The sequence below is a fragment of the Theropithecus gelada genome, chromosome 6 (genome assembly GCF_003255815.1).
Source record: "Theropithecus gelada isolate Dixy chromosome 6, Tgel_1.0, whole genome shotgun sequence".
Lineage (NCBI taxonomy): Eukaryota > Metazoa > Chordata > Mammalia > Primates > Cercopithecidae > Theropithecus > Theropithecus gelada.
In genome coordinates, this window is record NC_037673.1 from 42,463,618 (window position 1) to 42,480,879 (window position 17,262).

The window sequence follows — 17,262 nt, forward strand, 5'->3', positions numbered from 1 at the left end:
GTCTATGCCTCTTTAATATTTGAATTCTAGCAGCTAGCACAGTGACACTCATGAAGCAGATTCTCAGCTAATTTCTGTCAAATGTAATTTAACCATTATTCTCTTACTGGGAAATAGCAAGATAGAGAAAATGGATGATGATGGGAACTTTGAGTAGATGGTGGGGATGGTGGGGATGGTAGGGATGGTAGGGAGAGCAGGGAGGAGTGAAGAGCCACAATAGCAAAACCTTGTATCATCACAAAGCTTTAAACTTCTGCAAAATACTTTCATTTCTGTCAGCATAGTTGAAAAAGTACATGAGACTGAGTGCAGAATCTCTAATTAAAAGGTGAGGGCTGGGCGCGGTGGCTCAAGCCTGTAATCCCAGCACTTTGGGAGGCCGAGACGGGCGGATCGCGAGGTCAGGAGATCGAGACCATCCTAACATGGGCTAACATGGTGAAACCCCGTCTCCACTAAAAAATACAAAAAACTAGCCGGGCGAGGTGGCGGGCGCCTGTAGTCCCAGCTACTCGGGAGGCTGAGGCAGGAGAATGGCATAAGCCCGGGAGGCGGAGCTTGCAGTGAGCTGAGATCCGGCCACTGCACTCCAGCCTGGGCGACAGAGCGAGACTCCGTCTCAAAAAAAAAAAAAAAAGGTGAAAAATTTTGAATTCTCCCTTCACAGTATTGGTTCATTCAATCGACAAAATATATATTATTTTCATAACAGAGATTCTCTACTTACCCCTTATCTGCTTCAACTTACTGTGATATTACCTGTCAACCCAATTATCACTGAACAAATATTTGTGGATTGCCTGCTATGGACCACAAGTGTTCTAAACAGTAGGAAGCAATGGTAAGCAAAACAAAAAATAGTCTCTGCTGTTGTAGCCCTAATAGCCAAGTGGACTTCTAAAGTAATAGAAATTACCACTACTGTTGCTGTCCATCTTGGCTGTTGCTGTTGGTAACCAATAGTAAAGGCTTGTATGTGCATGTCAAGGCTCTAATATTTGCAAGGAAACATCTGTCTTCTATTATGTCAGCAGCCATTGGCAACAAAGTTGTTGAAGCCTTGGAACACTACTTATTGAGTTTTTACTCCTTTTATTGCTAATCTCTTTCTCTAAGACTCAAGCATAAGTACTAAGAGGACAGACTGGAAGACAGAGTAAGAAAAGCATTCTCTTATACCACACAATTGTACCACACATTGTCTTATACCAAAACAATATAATTTGACTCCCTTTCCTTAGGATGTTCTTTCATGGAAGATTTGCATGGACATTCTTCTTATAGTTCCCCAGACATATGCAATTATGCCTTACTACTTAGGGCAGAGATTGCTTAGGCACATGGTAGGATCCATACTATTCTGTGCTTTAGGAAAGTCATTACCAAGTTTTGAAATTCATTTGGCTTAATGAGTGAGTTAAAAGTAAAGGCTCATACCTGTAGTCCCAGCACTTTAGGAGGCCGAGGGGGGTGGATCACCTGAGGCAGGTGGATTACTTGAGGTCAGGAGTTCGAGACTGGCATGGCAAACATGGTGAAACCCCGTCTCCACAAAAATACAAAAAGTAGCCAGGCATGATGACGCGTGCCTGTAATCCCAGCTGCTCAGGAGGCTGAGGCAGGAGAATCACTTGAACCTGGGAGGCGGAGGTTGCAGTGAGCCAACATCATGCCACTGCACTTCAGCCTGGACGACAGGGCAAGACTTTGTCTCAAAAAAAAAAAAAAAATGTGTTTTTCCTTTATATAATTTTCTTTAAGGTGCTTGGCTGCTTTATTAAGATCTTATAATTTCAAATTAAATATTATTATTATTATTTTTAGAGACACGGTCTTGCTCTGTCACCCAGGCTGGAGTGCAATGACGTGAGCATAGCCCCCTGCAGCCTTGAACTCTTGGGTTCAAGTGATCCTCCTGCCTCAGCCCATTGAGTCTATAGGACTACAAGGCACACATCACCATTGCCTGGCTTAAATATTATTTTAATAATTTCAACTGAAAATAATTCCAAAATGAAAGCAAAGGATTTTAAAATAAATTTATCTTTTATGTTTTAGAATGTGCTACTCTTCATAATATAATTAAAGGGCTACAACAGACCATTGAATGTCAACAGAATTTGAAAGGTAAGTTAGAAAAAAAAGTAAAATCTAAAAAAGCTTTGTTTATTTGAGCACTTTTAAAAATGGGAAGCTTTTACATTGTTGATAATAAGTTTCAATTTATCAGCTAAAAGTGGACATCTTACTACTTAAAAATATTTTCCTAGATGATTATGAAATAAGAAATGTTATGCTGAACGGAACAATTCAGACATGTTCTATCTGATAGTGACATAAAGGGATGTTTTGTATAGGTCATATAATTATTACCTTAAAAAGTTTAGAAATAGATTTATTCTCAGTAGCATTGTTGGTCTTTAATAACCTTGTGTTCAGTTTTGAGGAGTGGGTATTACTAGTTAAACCATAATTTTTTATTTAAACCACAGTGATAATTTACCATTTAATTTTTTTGTCATAGACTAAGACTGTATTTGTGCAAGTGAAGTCAACACATTCAGCTTACCTTACCTTTAACAAACATTTTAATCAAACAGGCCTACCATCCACAAAACAGACCAACCAAGTATTTTGTGCTGTTCTGACTCAGCTGTGATGGCTGTGAGATTTTTTTCTACTATATCAGAGATTAAACTAAATTGCCTTAAAGGCCCCTTCCACATAAAACTCACATCAAATAAGCATTTCTCATCTTAGACCTCTGCTTTTATTTTAAAACAAGCACCTTATATATGTGAGATAAAATATTGATCTTATATGTGATTCCTGTAATTTGGAGTGTTAAAAAAGGGCACTCGTTGAAACCCCGTCTCTACTAAAAAATACAAAAAACTAGCTGGGCGAGGTGGCGGGCGCCTGTAGTCCCGGCTACTCGGGAGGCTGAGGCAGGAGAATGGCGTGAACCCGGGAGGCGGAGCTTGCAGTGAGCCGAGATCCGACCACTGCACTCCAGCCTGGGCGACAGAGCGAGACTCCGTCTCAAAAAAAAAAAAAAAAAAGGGCACTCGTGCTCCTATTTCAATGCCAGGGCTCAAAACAACTTTTCCCTTCCTTGTGACTAAAATACCACACCCAGCTGGGTTCTCTATTCTGTTCCATAATCTACATGTCTGTTTTTTTTTTTTAAACAGTGCTACTGTTCTGATTATTGTAGCTCCATAATATATTTTGAAATTAGGTAGTGCAATGGCTCCAGGTTTGTTCTTTTTACTCAAGATTTCTTGGGCTATTTGAGGTCTTTTGTGATTCCATATGAATTTTAAGATTGTTTTGTCTACTTCTGTAAAGAATGTCATTGGCATTTTGATAGTGATTGCATTAAATATGCAGATCATTTTAGATAGTATGGACATTTTAACAATATTTTAACAATTTTAACAATATTAATTCTTCTAATCTATTTATCTGTGTCTTCTTTCATTTCCTTCATCAATGTTTTATTACTTTCAGTGTACAAGAATCTCACCTTCTTTGGTTAATTCTTAAGTATTTTTATTGCCATTGTTAATAAGATTGTTTCTTAATTTCCTTTCCAGATATTTTGTAATTTGTATATAGAAATGTGACCGATTTTTGTATGTTGATTTTGTGTAGTGCAACTTTACTGAATCTGTTTATTAGTTCTAATAGGTTTTCTAAGTATATAGTCATGTCATCTGAGAATATAGATAATTTTCTTCTCTTCTGATTTGGATGCCCTTTATGTCTTTCTCTTTCCTAATTGCTCTGTCTAGGATTTCCAGCAAATATGTTGAAAAGAAGTGGCAAAAATACTAAACACACTCCTGAACAATCATTGAGTCAAAGAATCAACCAAAGGAATTTTAAAATATCTGAGACAAATGAAAACACAACATACCAAAACCTATAGGATACAGCAAAAGACATTTTAATGGGGAAGTTTATGGCTGTAAAGCCTAAATTTAAAAGGAAAAATATATATATCCAATAAGTAATCTATCTTTACACCTCGAGGAACTAGGAAAAAAAAACAACAACAACAACAAATTAAGCCCAAAGGTAATCAAAGGAAAGAAATAATGAAGATTATAGGAGAAAACAATCAAATAGAAGATTAAAAAAACAGAAAATTTAACAAAACTAAGAGTTTGTTTTTTTGAAAAAATAAAATTGACAAACCCTTGGCTACACTGAAAAAAAAAGAAAGATGTCAGTAAATAAAAGCAGAAATGAAAGAGAAAACGATACAACTGTTGTCTTAGGGGGGCGTAAGGAGGATAATAAGGGATTATTAAGAGCAACTATATGCCAACAAACTGGATAACCTAGGAAAAATAGTCAAATACCTAGGAACATACAGCCTGCCAAAACTGAGTCAGAAATAGTCAGAACACACCAACAACAAATAAGGAGATTGAGTAAATAATCAAAAATCTCCCACCAAAAGAAGCCCAGGATGAGGTGGCTTCATGGGGAATTCCATTAAACACTCAGAGAAAAAGTAATACCAATTTTTCTTAAACTCTTTCAAACAATAAAAGCAAAGGGAACACTTCCAAATTCATCTATGAGGCCAGCATCACCCTGACACCAAAATCAGACAAAGACACTGCAAGGAAAGAAAATTACATCCCAATATCCCTGATAAACACAGACTCAAAAATCCTCAATAAAATACTATCAGATAAAATTCAACAGCCCATTGAAAAGATCATATATCCTAACCAAGTGGGATTTATCCCTGGGATGCAAGTATGGTTCTGTATACACAGATCAATCAATGTGATACACCATGTGATTTCTATTTATTATCAAAATGAGTAGAAAAAAACACACGAACACCTCAATAGATACAGAAAAAACATTTGACAAAATTCAACATCCACTGATGAATTAAAACTCTCACAAAATAGGTATAGATAGAGAAGATAATAGGCATGGAAGGATCTTGCCTTAACACAATAAAGGCCATAAATGAAAAGCTCACAGCTAACATCATAAAGAATGGGAGAAAACAGAAAACTTTCTCTTTGAGATCTGGTACAAGGCAGGTACAAGTTTTAAAACAGCCATTCTTGGCCGGGCGCTGTGGCTCACGCCTATAATCCATATCCCAGCCAACATGGTGAAACCTCACCTTTACTAAAAAAAATACAAAAATTAGCTGGGTATGGTGGGCTTGCCTGTAATCCCAGCTACTCAAGAGGCTAAGGCAGGAGAATCACTTGAACCAAGGAGTTGGAAATTGCAGTGAGCCGAGATCACGCCACTGCACTCCAGCCTGGCCACAGAAGGAGACTCTGTCTCAAACAATAAAAAAATAAAATAGCCATTCTTAAAAATGAATATTGTATGATGCCTCTTGCAAATAAATGATGATTCATTGAGTTCACTTTCCCAATGCTTTTACAAGCCTTGATTGAGCAAGATGATAGATAAGAACTATCTATATTTGACCATTTTCATCCAATTGATTGCCAAGATAGTATGATTAATCTGCTTACTTAAGCTACCCAGTGGTTTCCTTTCCAATAGCTCTTTTCTCTCCTTAATAGGAAACTGTTTTTCATTTTCAGACATTCACCCTTTATTCACTTAACCATATGCCTCAGGGAAAGCTGATTGCATCCAAACTCCAAGGGAGTTCTTTTGGAATAATTTTCCTCTCTCCCAAGAGATGGACTGTGTTCTTCTGGTTGTTATAAGACTGTATATAATGCCTAAAATTGTTGCAGATTTCTTGTTTCTAGTCTAAAACTCATGCCAGCAGGATGATTTTGGAGGACAGCAAGAAAAGTAAACTAAAAGGATCTGGTTTTTTGGTAACACTATTGAGCCGATTAATCAATTACCCTTTGGGTTTAAGAAACTTTTCAGTTACAATGAGAGAAATGCTACCTTCCTTTAGTCCTATCAATGAATCTTTCCAGTAGGGACTTATGGATTATGTAAAAGATAATTCAATGAGATGCAGAAAAAATTGCAATTCTTATTTATCTTTATTTTTATCTGAAAATTCAAAGCCAGTCATCTTACAAAAATTTAATAACTAGGATAATATTCCTTTTTCTATGTGTAAGTTAATTATATGTCACACATGATACACAAGGTTCTTCTTTCTCTGAGGAGAATGGGAGTTCTAAAACTGAACAATTGCATGTTTGCTTTTTCCTCTAGTTTCAGTGTATGGCCATGTAGTACAGTTTATATGTATCTAGATAAGAGGATTGATAGATAAAAGTAGCTAGTTCTAATCAAACTAATCCTTCCAAAATGGACAAGTAGTTTTAAAAAATAAAACATATATTGAGGACAATAATAATTACAATAATGCAAGCACAAGCCAACAATAAGAAATTATCACAGCTGTCACTTCTCCTACTCCCATACAAGCTCTTTATCAGGCATATTAAGTTAAAAAGTAATCAAAGTCTATTAGACTTGATAAAATGTCAGCCAACAGTGGCCAATTAACTGATTTTGGAAAATTAATTTATGGAAAAACCATTGTATCTTTAGAAATGGTTCCACCATTAAGCAACTTCAGGGCTAAAAATGCGTCACTTTTAAGTATTCTCACTTGCACAGAAAACTTGGAAATAGAATTCTAACTTTAATGAAAATCCTTCAAATGCACCTCATGTTTCTGGTAAAACATATAAGGATCTCAGAAGTTGTCATTCCCTGCTAACAAGTAAAACATTGAGCAAACTGAAAAATCAACAATTCTTAGACTCTTTTGATCACAGAAGTGAGGTCACAGGACAGATTGATGCACCTAGAATTGGAGACAGGGAGGCAGATTCAGAAAATCACAACTTACAAAAACAGAAACCTCCCTGTTTGTCAGGCCGGGAAACCCTAAAATGTAATTTTGATGAATTGCAGGAGGCTCACCGTGGTCAAGTCTAAGAGATTAAAAATTTCAGGGGACCCAATCCCATAGGGGAGCCCCTACAGTTTTGTAAGTTTTACCTGTAAGAGCTCTGCTAAGATCTCACAGTTAAGATATGGGGAAAATCCCCTCATGTTGTTGGCCAGAGGAGAGGAAAAGTAACCATTTTGAAATAATCAACAGCTTCTGGTCTTAAGAAAGCCTGACTCAAAAGAAGCTGTTTTATCTGAACCTAAACTACTGGGGTTTTAGCCAAGGATAAGCTGCCTTAGGGGAGGAAAATATCCTATTTCAGCTCCCCCTAGCCTTGCCGACTCCAGCCCACTCTAGTCATTCCATCTCACCAAAGGGGAGAGGGACTGAGAAGCATGAGGGTAGCTCACAGTCCAAAGACACAGGCTTACTGAAAGACTGAGACCTAATCATAGGACTATAGAATGCTTCTCCTTCGCCAACACCTTACCATCAAATCACTAAAGGCCTGTTTACTGGTACTTGGTCATGAGCTTTGTACAAAAATTTACAAGGCACACTTAAAAAAAAAAAAAAAAAAAAAAAGTAAACGGTTTGAAGAGACAGAGAAAGCATCAAAACCAGACACAGAAATGGCAGGGATATTGGAATTATTAGACCAGAAATTTTTTAAAAACTATGGTTAATATGCTAAAGGCTCTAAACACAAATGAAGAATGCCTTTGTTGGACTCATTAGTAGACTAGACATAGCCTAATGAAAAGAATTTTTCAGCATCAGGAAAGACTCTCTAAGCTTGAGAATATGTCAATAGTAACTTCCAAAACTGAAAAGAAAAAAAAAAAAGACTAGGAAAAAAGTAACAAAATATCCAAAAACTGTGTAATAACTACAAAAGCTGTAACAAACACTTAATGGGAATACCAGAAGGAAAAGAAAGAAAGAAAGGAACAGAAGAAACATCAGAAGCAATAATGACTGAGAATTTTCCCTAATTAATATCAGATACCAAACCACAGATCCAGGAAGCTCAGTGAACACCAAGCAGGGTAAATGCTCAAAAAACTACCCATAGGCATGTCATATTCAAACTGTAGAAAATAAAAAACAAAGAAAAAATTTTGAAACAAGAGTGAGGAAAATTCTTTACCTATAGAGGACCGACCAAAGATAAGAATTATACCCAGCTTCTTCTCAGGAACCATGCAAGCAGTAAAGAAGTAGAGTGAAATATTTAAAGTGCTGAGAGAGATAGAATAAAACGCCAACCAATAATTCTGCATCCTGCAAACTTATTGTCCAGAAAGGAGAAATAAAGACTTTATTAGACAAACAAAAATTGAGAGTATTTGTTGCAAGTATACCAGCCTTGCAGGAAGTGATGAAAGAGGAGAGAAGCAAAATGATATAGGCCAGAAACTTGGATATACATAGAAAGGAAGAACATTACAGAAGGAATAAGTGAAGGCAAAATAAAAACTTTTATTTTTCTTATTCTCAATTGATCTAACAGATAACAGTTTATTCAAAATATAGCAACAATGTATTATTAAGTAATGATACTTAATGATACTTAAAAAGCTTATGCATAAGTGAAATATATGACATCAGTGACATAAGGAATGAGAGGAAGGAATTATGAATACTTTAGTATAAAAGACTTGTACTACCTGAGAAGCAGTATAATGGATTTGAAAGTGGACCTGAATTCATTGTAAACGTATATTGCAAACTCTAGGACAATCACTAAAAAAACTAAAAATTGAAGTATAACGGATTTGCTAAAAAAGAAGAGAAAATGAAATCACACAAAATACTCAAAACCACAAAAGGCAGACAAAGAATAGAAGACAAACATAGGATCAAAGAACAAGGTCTATGAATAGAAAACAGTGACAAATACGGTAGATATTAATCCAACTTTGTGAAAAATCACTTTGAAAATCAATAGCCTAATACACAGTTTACAAGACAGAGATTATCAGAGTGGATCAAAAAACATTACCCAACTATATGCTTTCTACAAAAAAGTCTACTTTAAATATAAAGGCACATATAGATTAAAAGCTAAGGGCTGGAGAAAGATATGCCGTGCTAACACTAAGAACACTGGAGTAGCTATATTCATTTCAAACAGCAGATTTTAGAGCATGAAAAATTATCCAGGATAAAAAGGGGTATTACATAATGATAAAAGGATTAATTGTCCAAGAAGATAAAAAATTCTTTTATATATGCTTCTAGCAAAGGCATCAAAAATATGTGAGTCAAAGATTGATAGAACTGGAAGGAGAAATAGATGACTCCACTATTGTAGTTGAAGATTTCAACATTCTTCTATCAGGAAATCAGTAAGGACACAGTTGAAATCAACAATACCATCAATCAATTGACTATAATGGACATCTATAGACTATTTCATCCAACAACAGCAGAATACACATTCTCCTCAAACTTAGTGAATACTCACCAAGATAGATCCCATTGTGGCTTATAAAACACACCTTAACAAATTCGAAAGACCAGAAATCATACGGTGTCTGCTGTCAGGCCACAATGGAATTAAAGTAGACATCAAAAACAGAAAGATAGATGAAAAATCTGAAAATATATGCAGATTAAAGAATACTTTTAAATAATACAGTGGCCAAAAAATAAATATCAACAAATTTTAAAATATTTTGAACTAAATAAAACTGAAAATACAATTTATTAAAATTTGTGAAATGCAGCAAAAACAGTGCTTAAAGAGAAATTTATAGCATTAAATCGTGTATATGAGAAGACAAGGAAAAGCTAAAATTAATTTAAACTTCCACTGTAGGAAATAAGAAAAAGGAGAACAAATTAAATCCAAGGTAAGTAATAAAAAGAAATAATAATAAAGCAGAAATTAGTAAAATTGAAAACAAGAAATCGATAGAGAGCAATGAAACTAAAAGCTGTTTTTTTGAAAAGATCAATAAAATTGACAAGTCTCTAGCCAGATGAACTAAGGAAATAGGAGAGATTACACAAGTTAATGATATCAGAAATGAAAGAAAGGACATCACTACAAATGTCATGTTCATTAAGAAGATAATAAAGGAGACCAGCCTGGCCAACATGGTGAAACCCCATCTCTACTAAAAATACAAAAATTAGCCGGGCATGGTGGTACCCGCCTGTAATCCCAGCTATTCAGGGGCATAGGCAGGAGAATAGCTTGAACCCGGGAGGCGGAGGTTGCAGGGATCAAAGATCGCACCATCGCACTTCAGCCTGGGGGACAAGAGCGAAACTTCATCTCAATATTTAAAAAAAAAAAAAAGAGGATAATAAAGGAATACTCTGAACAAATGATAACCTATGTGAAATGGACTAATTTCTTGAAAGACACAATCTGACAAACTGAAGCCATCATCAAGACTAAAATTTGTATTAAATATGACCCTTAAAAATGTAACACTTTTCCTATCATCTTCTCATCACAACCTTTGAAAACTAATTGATTTTAGATTTTTACTTAATTTTAATACTTTGATATAATACCCCTGCAAGTTTTATATGTGGACCCTGTTTCCAAGGCTCCTCTCGATGTTACTGTACTACAGAACAAGTCTTCCTAAAGCGTTGTTCAGATAATGTCAAAAATCTTTACTGATTTGTTGTTGTTTTGTTTAGCTAATTCTTAGTTTTGTTTATAGTCAAGGTTTTAATTTTAATACTGTGATTTAATACCTCTGCAATAGTTTCGTAAGTGGACTCTGTTTCCAAGGCTCCTCTCAACGTTACTCTACTGCAAAAGAAACCTTCCTAAAAGAAGATAATGTCAAAAATCTTTACTGATTTGTTGTTTTGTTTAACTACTTCTTGGTTGTGTTTGTAGTTAAGGTTGTAGAGGAGAAACTGTAATAGGATGTCTAGTGAGGCTTTTCCTGTTGACCTGGAATTAGTGACTAGGGCCCATGCCACAATTAACAATAAAATAGCTACGTATTTCCATATTCTAATGACATCTGCTAAAAGGTTGCCAAATGTTGGAGTGAGTCCAGACTCTGCATATATTTGCTACAAGCACCTAAAGGACTGGAACCTCGAAGTTAAATAGAGAATTTTTGCCTCTCCTTATTTCCTGTCTCCATCCCCCAAGAAATGACCCAGAGGAAAGACAGGAAAGAGCAACTGAGGAGCAAACTAAGACTTCTTTCCCACTTCTATTGACTCTTTACAGCTACTGATCTAGCCAATTGGACAGGGATCATGAAAACTTTCAATCAAATAGGAAATTACAGTTTTAAATTGACCTGGATGTTTAGTAATCAAAATTAACCACAGGGTTTTTAAAATTTGTTAAAAATATTATGGAGGTTTTGTTTTCAGTTACCCAAGCCAGAAACCTTAAAAGAAAAGGTTCCCCCTTTCTCTTTTGCCTCCTTTAACTAAAGGGTCACTAAATTCCTAGGTAATTCTATCATCTAAATAATAATTATCCTCATTGCTTCCTTTTTTCCATACTGCCACTGACATAATTTAGATTCCTGTTATCTCTTACTTGACCTATACTTAGTGATATCCATTCCTCTAGGGTCAAAACCCTCTCACTCATCATCCACATTGCCAGATAATCGTTTTAGCATGTAACTTTCATTATTTCACTTCTGCACTATTCAAAGTTCTTTGATGACTCCCTGTAAATTAAAACCAAAATCCAAAATTGTTTATCTAGAATATGTCTACCTAGTGATAGGATCCCAACCTATATAGCAGCTCCTGCTCACACTTTACACTTCAACAATACCGAACTTGAATTGTAGTTTTTCCAAGCTGTATTCACTCAAGCCCATGGTCTTCTGTGCAATTTTCTGTATTTAGAATGCTCTCTCTTAACATGGGGTAAGCCTATCACTTAAATCTCATCTCAAGTAGCTTTTCTTCTCCTTTCCTGACTTCAAGCTGCCCTGGGTTTTCTTTTTACAGGTTCCTGTAGTATTTCAGATATACTGCCATTAAAGAGTAATTATCATAGCGTATTATAACTACTAACACATTTGACTCAGCACTAGGCTATAAGTTCTTTGAAGAGCAATAACTCTTTTCACTTTCATATTCTCAGTGTCTAGTGTGGTACCTGATGTGTAGCAGCTGCTGGATGCATGTTTGTTGAATGCATACATAATGGAAGCTAAATGTTAAACATATTTTCATATTAATTGGAAAGTGCTATATATTATGATCTTTGATTATTATTACACAGGTGAAAATGAACAACTAAAAATAAGTGCTGATCTTATAAAAGAGAAGTTGAAGTCTCATGAACAGGTGAGTTTATGTATCATTCTATTCAGTCAAGTCCCTGTGGAGATTTATCTTTTCAAATTAGGGGAAAAAAAGAGGTTTTTAAATTAATAAACACAGCCAAGTATTTGTGGGTGTGGGTGTATGTGGAGATATGTGTATATATGCCAAAATCTGTAGTAAATGACAATTTGTTTTCAAAGCAATACAAGTTTTAAGAGTTTTATTTTTACAAAATATAATGTACTAACATATAACATGCATTACTTTTTCTTTCTACCAAAAAGAGATGCAGTTATTTTGCTACATATTTTTCAATTATGTTAATGGAGTTTTTACTCTAGTAAACTCTATTTGTTACTACTTGTGAACTTCTTTATTATAATGTAAATGAATCTGTACTCTTTATGATTTGGGTAATCATTATACCATTCAAATACAGGGGGCATTTCATGTGGATCACAAATTATTTATCTCCCAGGAGCCACCATACCCTCTGATACTTTTCCTTGTCTCCTGTAGGAACAGTGTAGTGATAGCAGTTGTAGAACACATGAACAGTGTCTAAAAAGCATAAAAGATACTAAATAAATGTCAGTTCCCTCTACTCTTTGAGAGGTTCATTATACTACCTCATCACTCAAGAGCTAATATGTCAAATTCTAGCAGACAAAAGATCCTCAAAACTCAATTTGAATCTACAGGAGCCTTCAACTTGAAGAATCTTCTCTAAATTCAGTCTGGTTCCTCATCTGAGGACCCTCTGAAGAAACCTGCCCAGAACTTCTAGTTAATACTCTACAGTAATAAGTAGCATTCTGGCTATGCTCTTAGAAAATGTAGCTTTTCATCACCAATTTTGAGATGGTTTTTAAGTATTTCTGGAATGAATCCTACCCTTTCTCCCCTTTTCTTGTCCTTTTTCCCTTTATTCTTTCCCTATCCCTTTCATATATTGACTCTAGATCTCAACAATAGATGCTAAAGTCAGGTTGTAATTGGGGTGGGGAACCAGGGGGAGAAAAATTTGGCACTTTCCTTTCTAAAACTTCAAGCACTAGGATACTGCTTTGTCATATCATAGGAATGTTCGGAGGGGAAGAAATTAAAGAGAAAACACCACAATCCAAGAGTCTGAATTTCTTACTTAGGGGCTGTCCAAAGCAAACTATGACAGTGCAGATTTGCTAATTCAAAACCTCTGAACACATCTAAAATTCTCGATTGTTCATAGAGAACAACTCCCCAGGAACAAACTCAGGAGGTACTCCATAGCAGTATTTGTGAGAGTAGAAGGATTTTGCAACTTGTATAGAGAGAATCATTGTTTTATATATCAAGAGTGAAACTAGAAGTTATTCCTTGGAATTTAAAGTTCCCAGAAAGCATATGAAAAGAAGACAACCAGTTGTAACCTATTAGGGATTAGTCTCCTTAGAAAAATGAAAAGATTACATTTTTTAGGAATGGCACAGGCTAAAATGGAAGAGAAGATCTAGTGAGATACAGCTTGACTTAACCCAGATAGAATAGTCTTCATGCCTGGAGGCTGGAATGCAAATCCTGGGTCTTACCAAATTACTGCATGCATTCCACTTTACTGGTGACATCTTCCTGTGGCAAAAATCAGTGGAGAGTAGAAAGGTACATAAGTTTGTCTCTTGTGATTTCTCAGAGCAGCAACAGCTTAGTGCACACAGTTGTCAGTAGTTTATAAAAGCTACTCTGTAGTTGCCCATCTAGAAATCTAGATACATAGAAAATGGCAATTTGTGGGATTGCCCACTGGGTTCACCTGCCCAGTTTTAATCAGAGCCAAGCAGTTGAATAGCTTTGTCCATTCCTACAAGTTGCCTGGCAGGATAAGTAGAACAAACAGGAATCCATACTAAATCTCTTGAACTGAGATAATATGGAGGAATGTATACCTATTTTTAATAGTAGGCATATAAGCCAGTGTGTCTTGACCTGTTTAAAATTTTTTAACCTCCTTAATACCATGAAATATCTACTGAAAGCTATGAATCCTCACTGAGAAAAATGCACGCACACACACACACACACACAAATAAATATGTGTATAATTTTACATTAAATTTTGGAAGTTGATCAAAAGCCTAATCATGGGATCCAGTTTAAGAGTTCTGACCAAAGTAATTCTTATTGGCAGTCCCATTCATTCAAGAAATATACATCAAGATGTGTGTGTGTGTATATACACACATGTATTTACACACAATGAGTTGGGAATACAATGGTGAGCCCCAGCTTTTAGGTATTAGAGGCTTTTATTGACCTCTTGCCTTTGTTATTGTCTTTTTACTACTATCATACTTAACTTTTATTCTTCCTGCTTTCCTTTTCTCTTGCCTACATTTTAGGCCTCTGAATAATTTCTTCATGTAGGACCATACCCCTGGTAAAGTTGTAAAATTTATCTTCACAATTGTAGTAAAATAACTGTCTTCCATCACCATTCTCAATGCTCCTCTCCCTGTTCTTAGCATAATAAATCACCCCTATCCTCCAAAAACCTCAGAAGTTAATCTCAGGCAGCTGTCAAGCACTTTGCAAATCCCAAATTCATCTTTCTCTCTATGCCTCCTCATAAAACATACCCTTACCACGGGTAATGCCTAATCTTGCTCTGGGAATTAGGAATATTTATATAATTTTTGGAAACAGAAGTTCAGCCTGCATTCAAAGAGACTCATCTTACATTATAGTATGCTTGCTAGCTATTGAACAGTGCCTTTTGTTGGCTCTAGTGTGTAGTTTTGACTTATATTGAACATGCCTTAATTCTGTAGCGGCATTTATTCATAAAATTAAATATTTTGAGCATACTTAATATTCTAAACCCTGGTGATGAGTATCCAGAAAGCAAAGATAAAAAAGACATTGTTTCTGTATTATCTTTATCTTATCTCCTTGGATCAGAAATTGATCTTTCTTAGGGATTCATGAAGCAGAGAGTAGAGTGGTGGTTAGGCTGTGGTGGAGGGGGCAATTGGAGAGATATTGATGAAAGGATAAAAATTTTAGTTGGAAAGGAGGAATAGACTCAGGAGAGCTATTGTACAATTTGGTTATTGTTACCAATAACGATGTATCATATACTTAAAAATTGCTAAGAGAGTAGTGTTTTAATGTTCTCACCACAAAAACGTGATAAATATGTGAGGTATTTAACATATATTGAACATATCCATAATGTAGATATGTTAATTGACTTGAGTTAGACATTCCACAATGTATACATATATTAAAACATCATGTTGTACATCATAAATATAATTTTTAATTTTCAAATTAAAATTTTAATTTTTTTTTTTTGAGACGGAGTCTCACTCTGTTGCCCAGGCTGGAGTGCAGTGGTGCTATCTTGGCTCACTGCAAGCTCCAGGGCCTCCCAGGTTCATGCCATTCTCCTGCCTCAGCCTCCCAAGTAGCAGGGACTACAGGTGCCCACCACTATGCCTGGCTAATATTTTTTGGATTTTTAGTAGAGACAGGGTTTCACCATGTTAGCCAGGATGGTCTCAATCTCCTGACCTCGTGATCCGCCTGCCTCAGCCTCCCAAAGTGCTGGGATTACAGGTGTGAGCCACGGCACCCAGCCAAAAATGTAAATTTAAATTAAAAAATAAATACTTTACACATATGAAAAATAAAATAAAATGGGTCTATCTGAAAGCTGATTATTCAAACAATGAACAATATTTTTCCTTGTAGATATGATAGCTTTTAATTATTAGAAAGGTGAAATTGTTCATTTATATTACATTTATAGTACCTTTTTTAAAAGTAATATAAAATTTTTAAAGTATTTAAAAAGTAATATGAATGGAGAATTTCACCTTTCTAGGAATCAAAAGTTATATACACATATTTAAATTTTAAAAATTAATATGTATTTTAATCTTTAGGAATATAAGAATAATATTGCCAAACTTGTAAGTGAAATGAAAATCAAAGAGGAGGGATATAAGACAGAAATAAGCAAACTTTATCAGGACATGCAGAAAAAAGGTAAGTTTAAAATAAACTTGCTTTTGTGTTATAGATTCAAGGGATATAATGTGCAGGTTTGTTGCATGAGTATATTGTGTAATGCTGGTGTTTGGGCTTCTAGTGAACTCATCAATTATATAGTGAACATAACTCATGGTAGGTCATTTTTCAACCTTCACCCCTCCCACCCTCTCTTCTTTTGGAGTTCCCAGTGTCTATGGTTTCTATCTTTATGTCCATGAGTATCCATTGTTTAGCTCCCACTTATAAATGAGTACATGCAGTATTTGACTTTCTGTTTCTGAGTTATTTCACTTAGAATGATGCCCTCCACCTCCAACCATGTTGGCAAATAATTCAGTTTTATTCTTTTTTATGACTGCATAGTATTTCATGGTGTATATATACCACATTTTCTTTATCCAATCCATCATTGATGCGCACTTAGGTTAATTCCATGACTTTGCTATTGTGAATAGAACTGTGATAAACATGCAAGTACAAGTGTCTTTTTGATAAAACAATTTATTTTGCTTTGGATAGATACCCAATAGTAGGATTACTGGGTTGAATAGTAATTCTATTTTTAGTTAATTGAGAAATCTTTGTAATGTTTTCCATAGGGGAGAAACTAATTTACATTCCCATTAACAGTGCATTGTTGTTCCCTTTACTCCACATCCCTGACAACATCTGTTATTTTTGTGACTTTTTAGTAATAGTCATTTTGACTGGTTTGAGAAGGTATCTCATTGTGGTTTTAACTTGCATTTATCTGATAATTAGTAATGTTGAACATTTTTTCATATGCTTGTCAGCTGTTTGTCTTCTTTTGAGAAGTGTCTGTTCAAGTCCTTTGCCCACTTTGTAATGGGGTTGTTTTTGTCTTGTTGATTTCTTTAACTTCTTTGTAGATTCTGGATATTAGTCCTTTCGTGGATACATGGCTTGCAATTATTTTCTCCCATTCTGTAGGTTGTTTGTTTATGCTGTTGTTTCTTTTGCTCTACAGAAACTCTTTAAATCCGATTTGTCTATTTTTGGTTTTGATAAATTATTTGCCTAGGCCAATGTCC

The 17,262-nt window shown here is 35.3% G+C and overlaps 1 protein-coding gene across 1 annotated transcript in view; it reads left to right on the forward strand.

Annotated features, from left to right (window-relative positions):
- Window positions 1-17,262, forward strand: part of CCDC152 (coiled-coil domain containing 152) — a 51,593-nt gene that overhangs the window by 17,016 nt on the left and 17,315 nt on the right. The window contains exons 4-6 of the mRNA XM_025387698.1: window positions 2,062-2,130; window positions 12,132-12,196; window positions 16,102-16,204. Coding sequence (XP_025243483.1) covers window positions 2,062-2,130; window positions 12,132-12,196; window positions 16,102-16,204 — 237 coding nt within the window. The remainder of the gene's footprint in view (window positions 1-2,061; window positions 2,131-12,131; window positions 12,197-16,101; window positions 16,205-17,262) is intronic.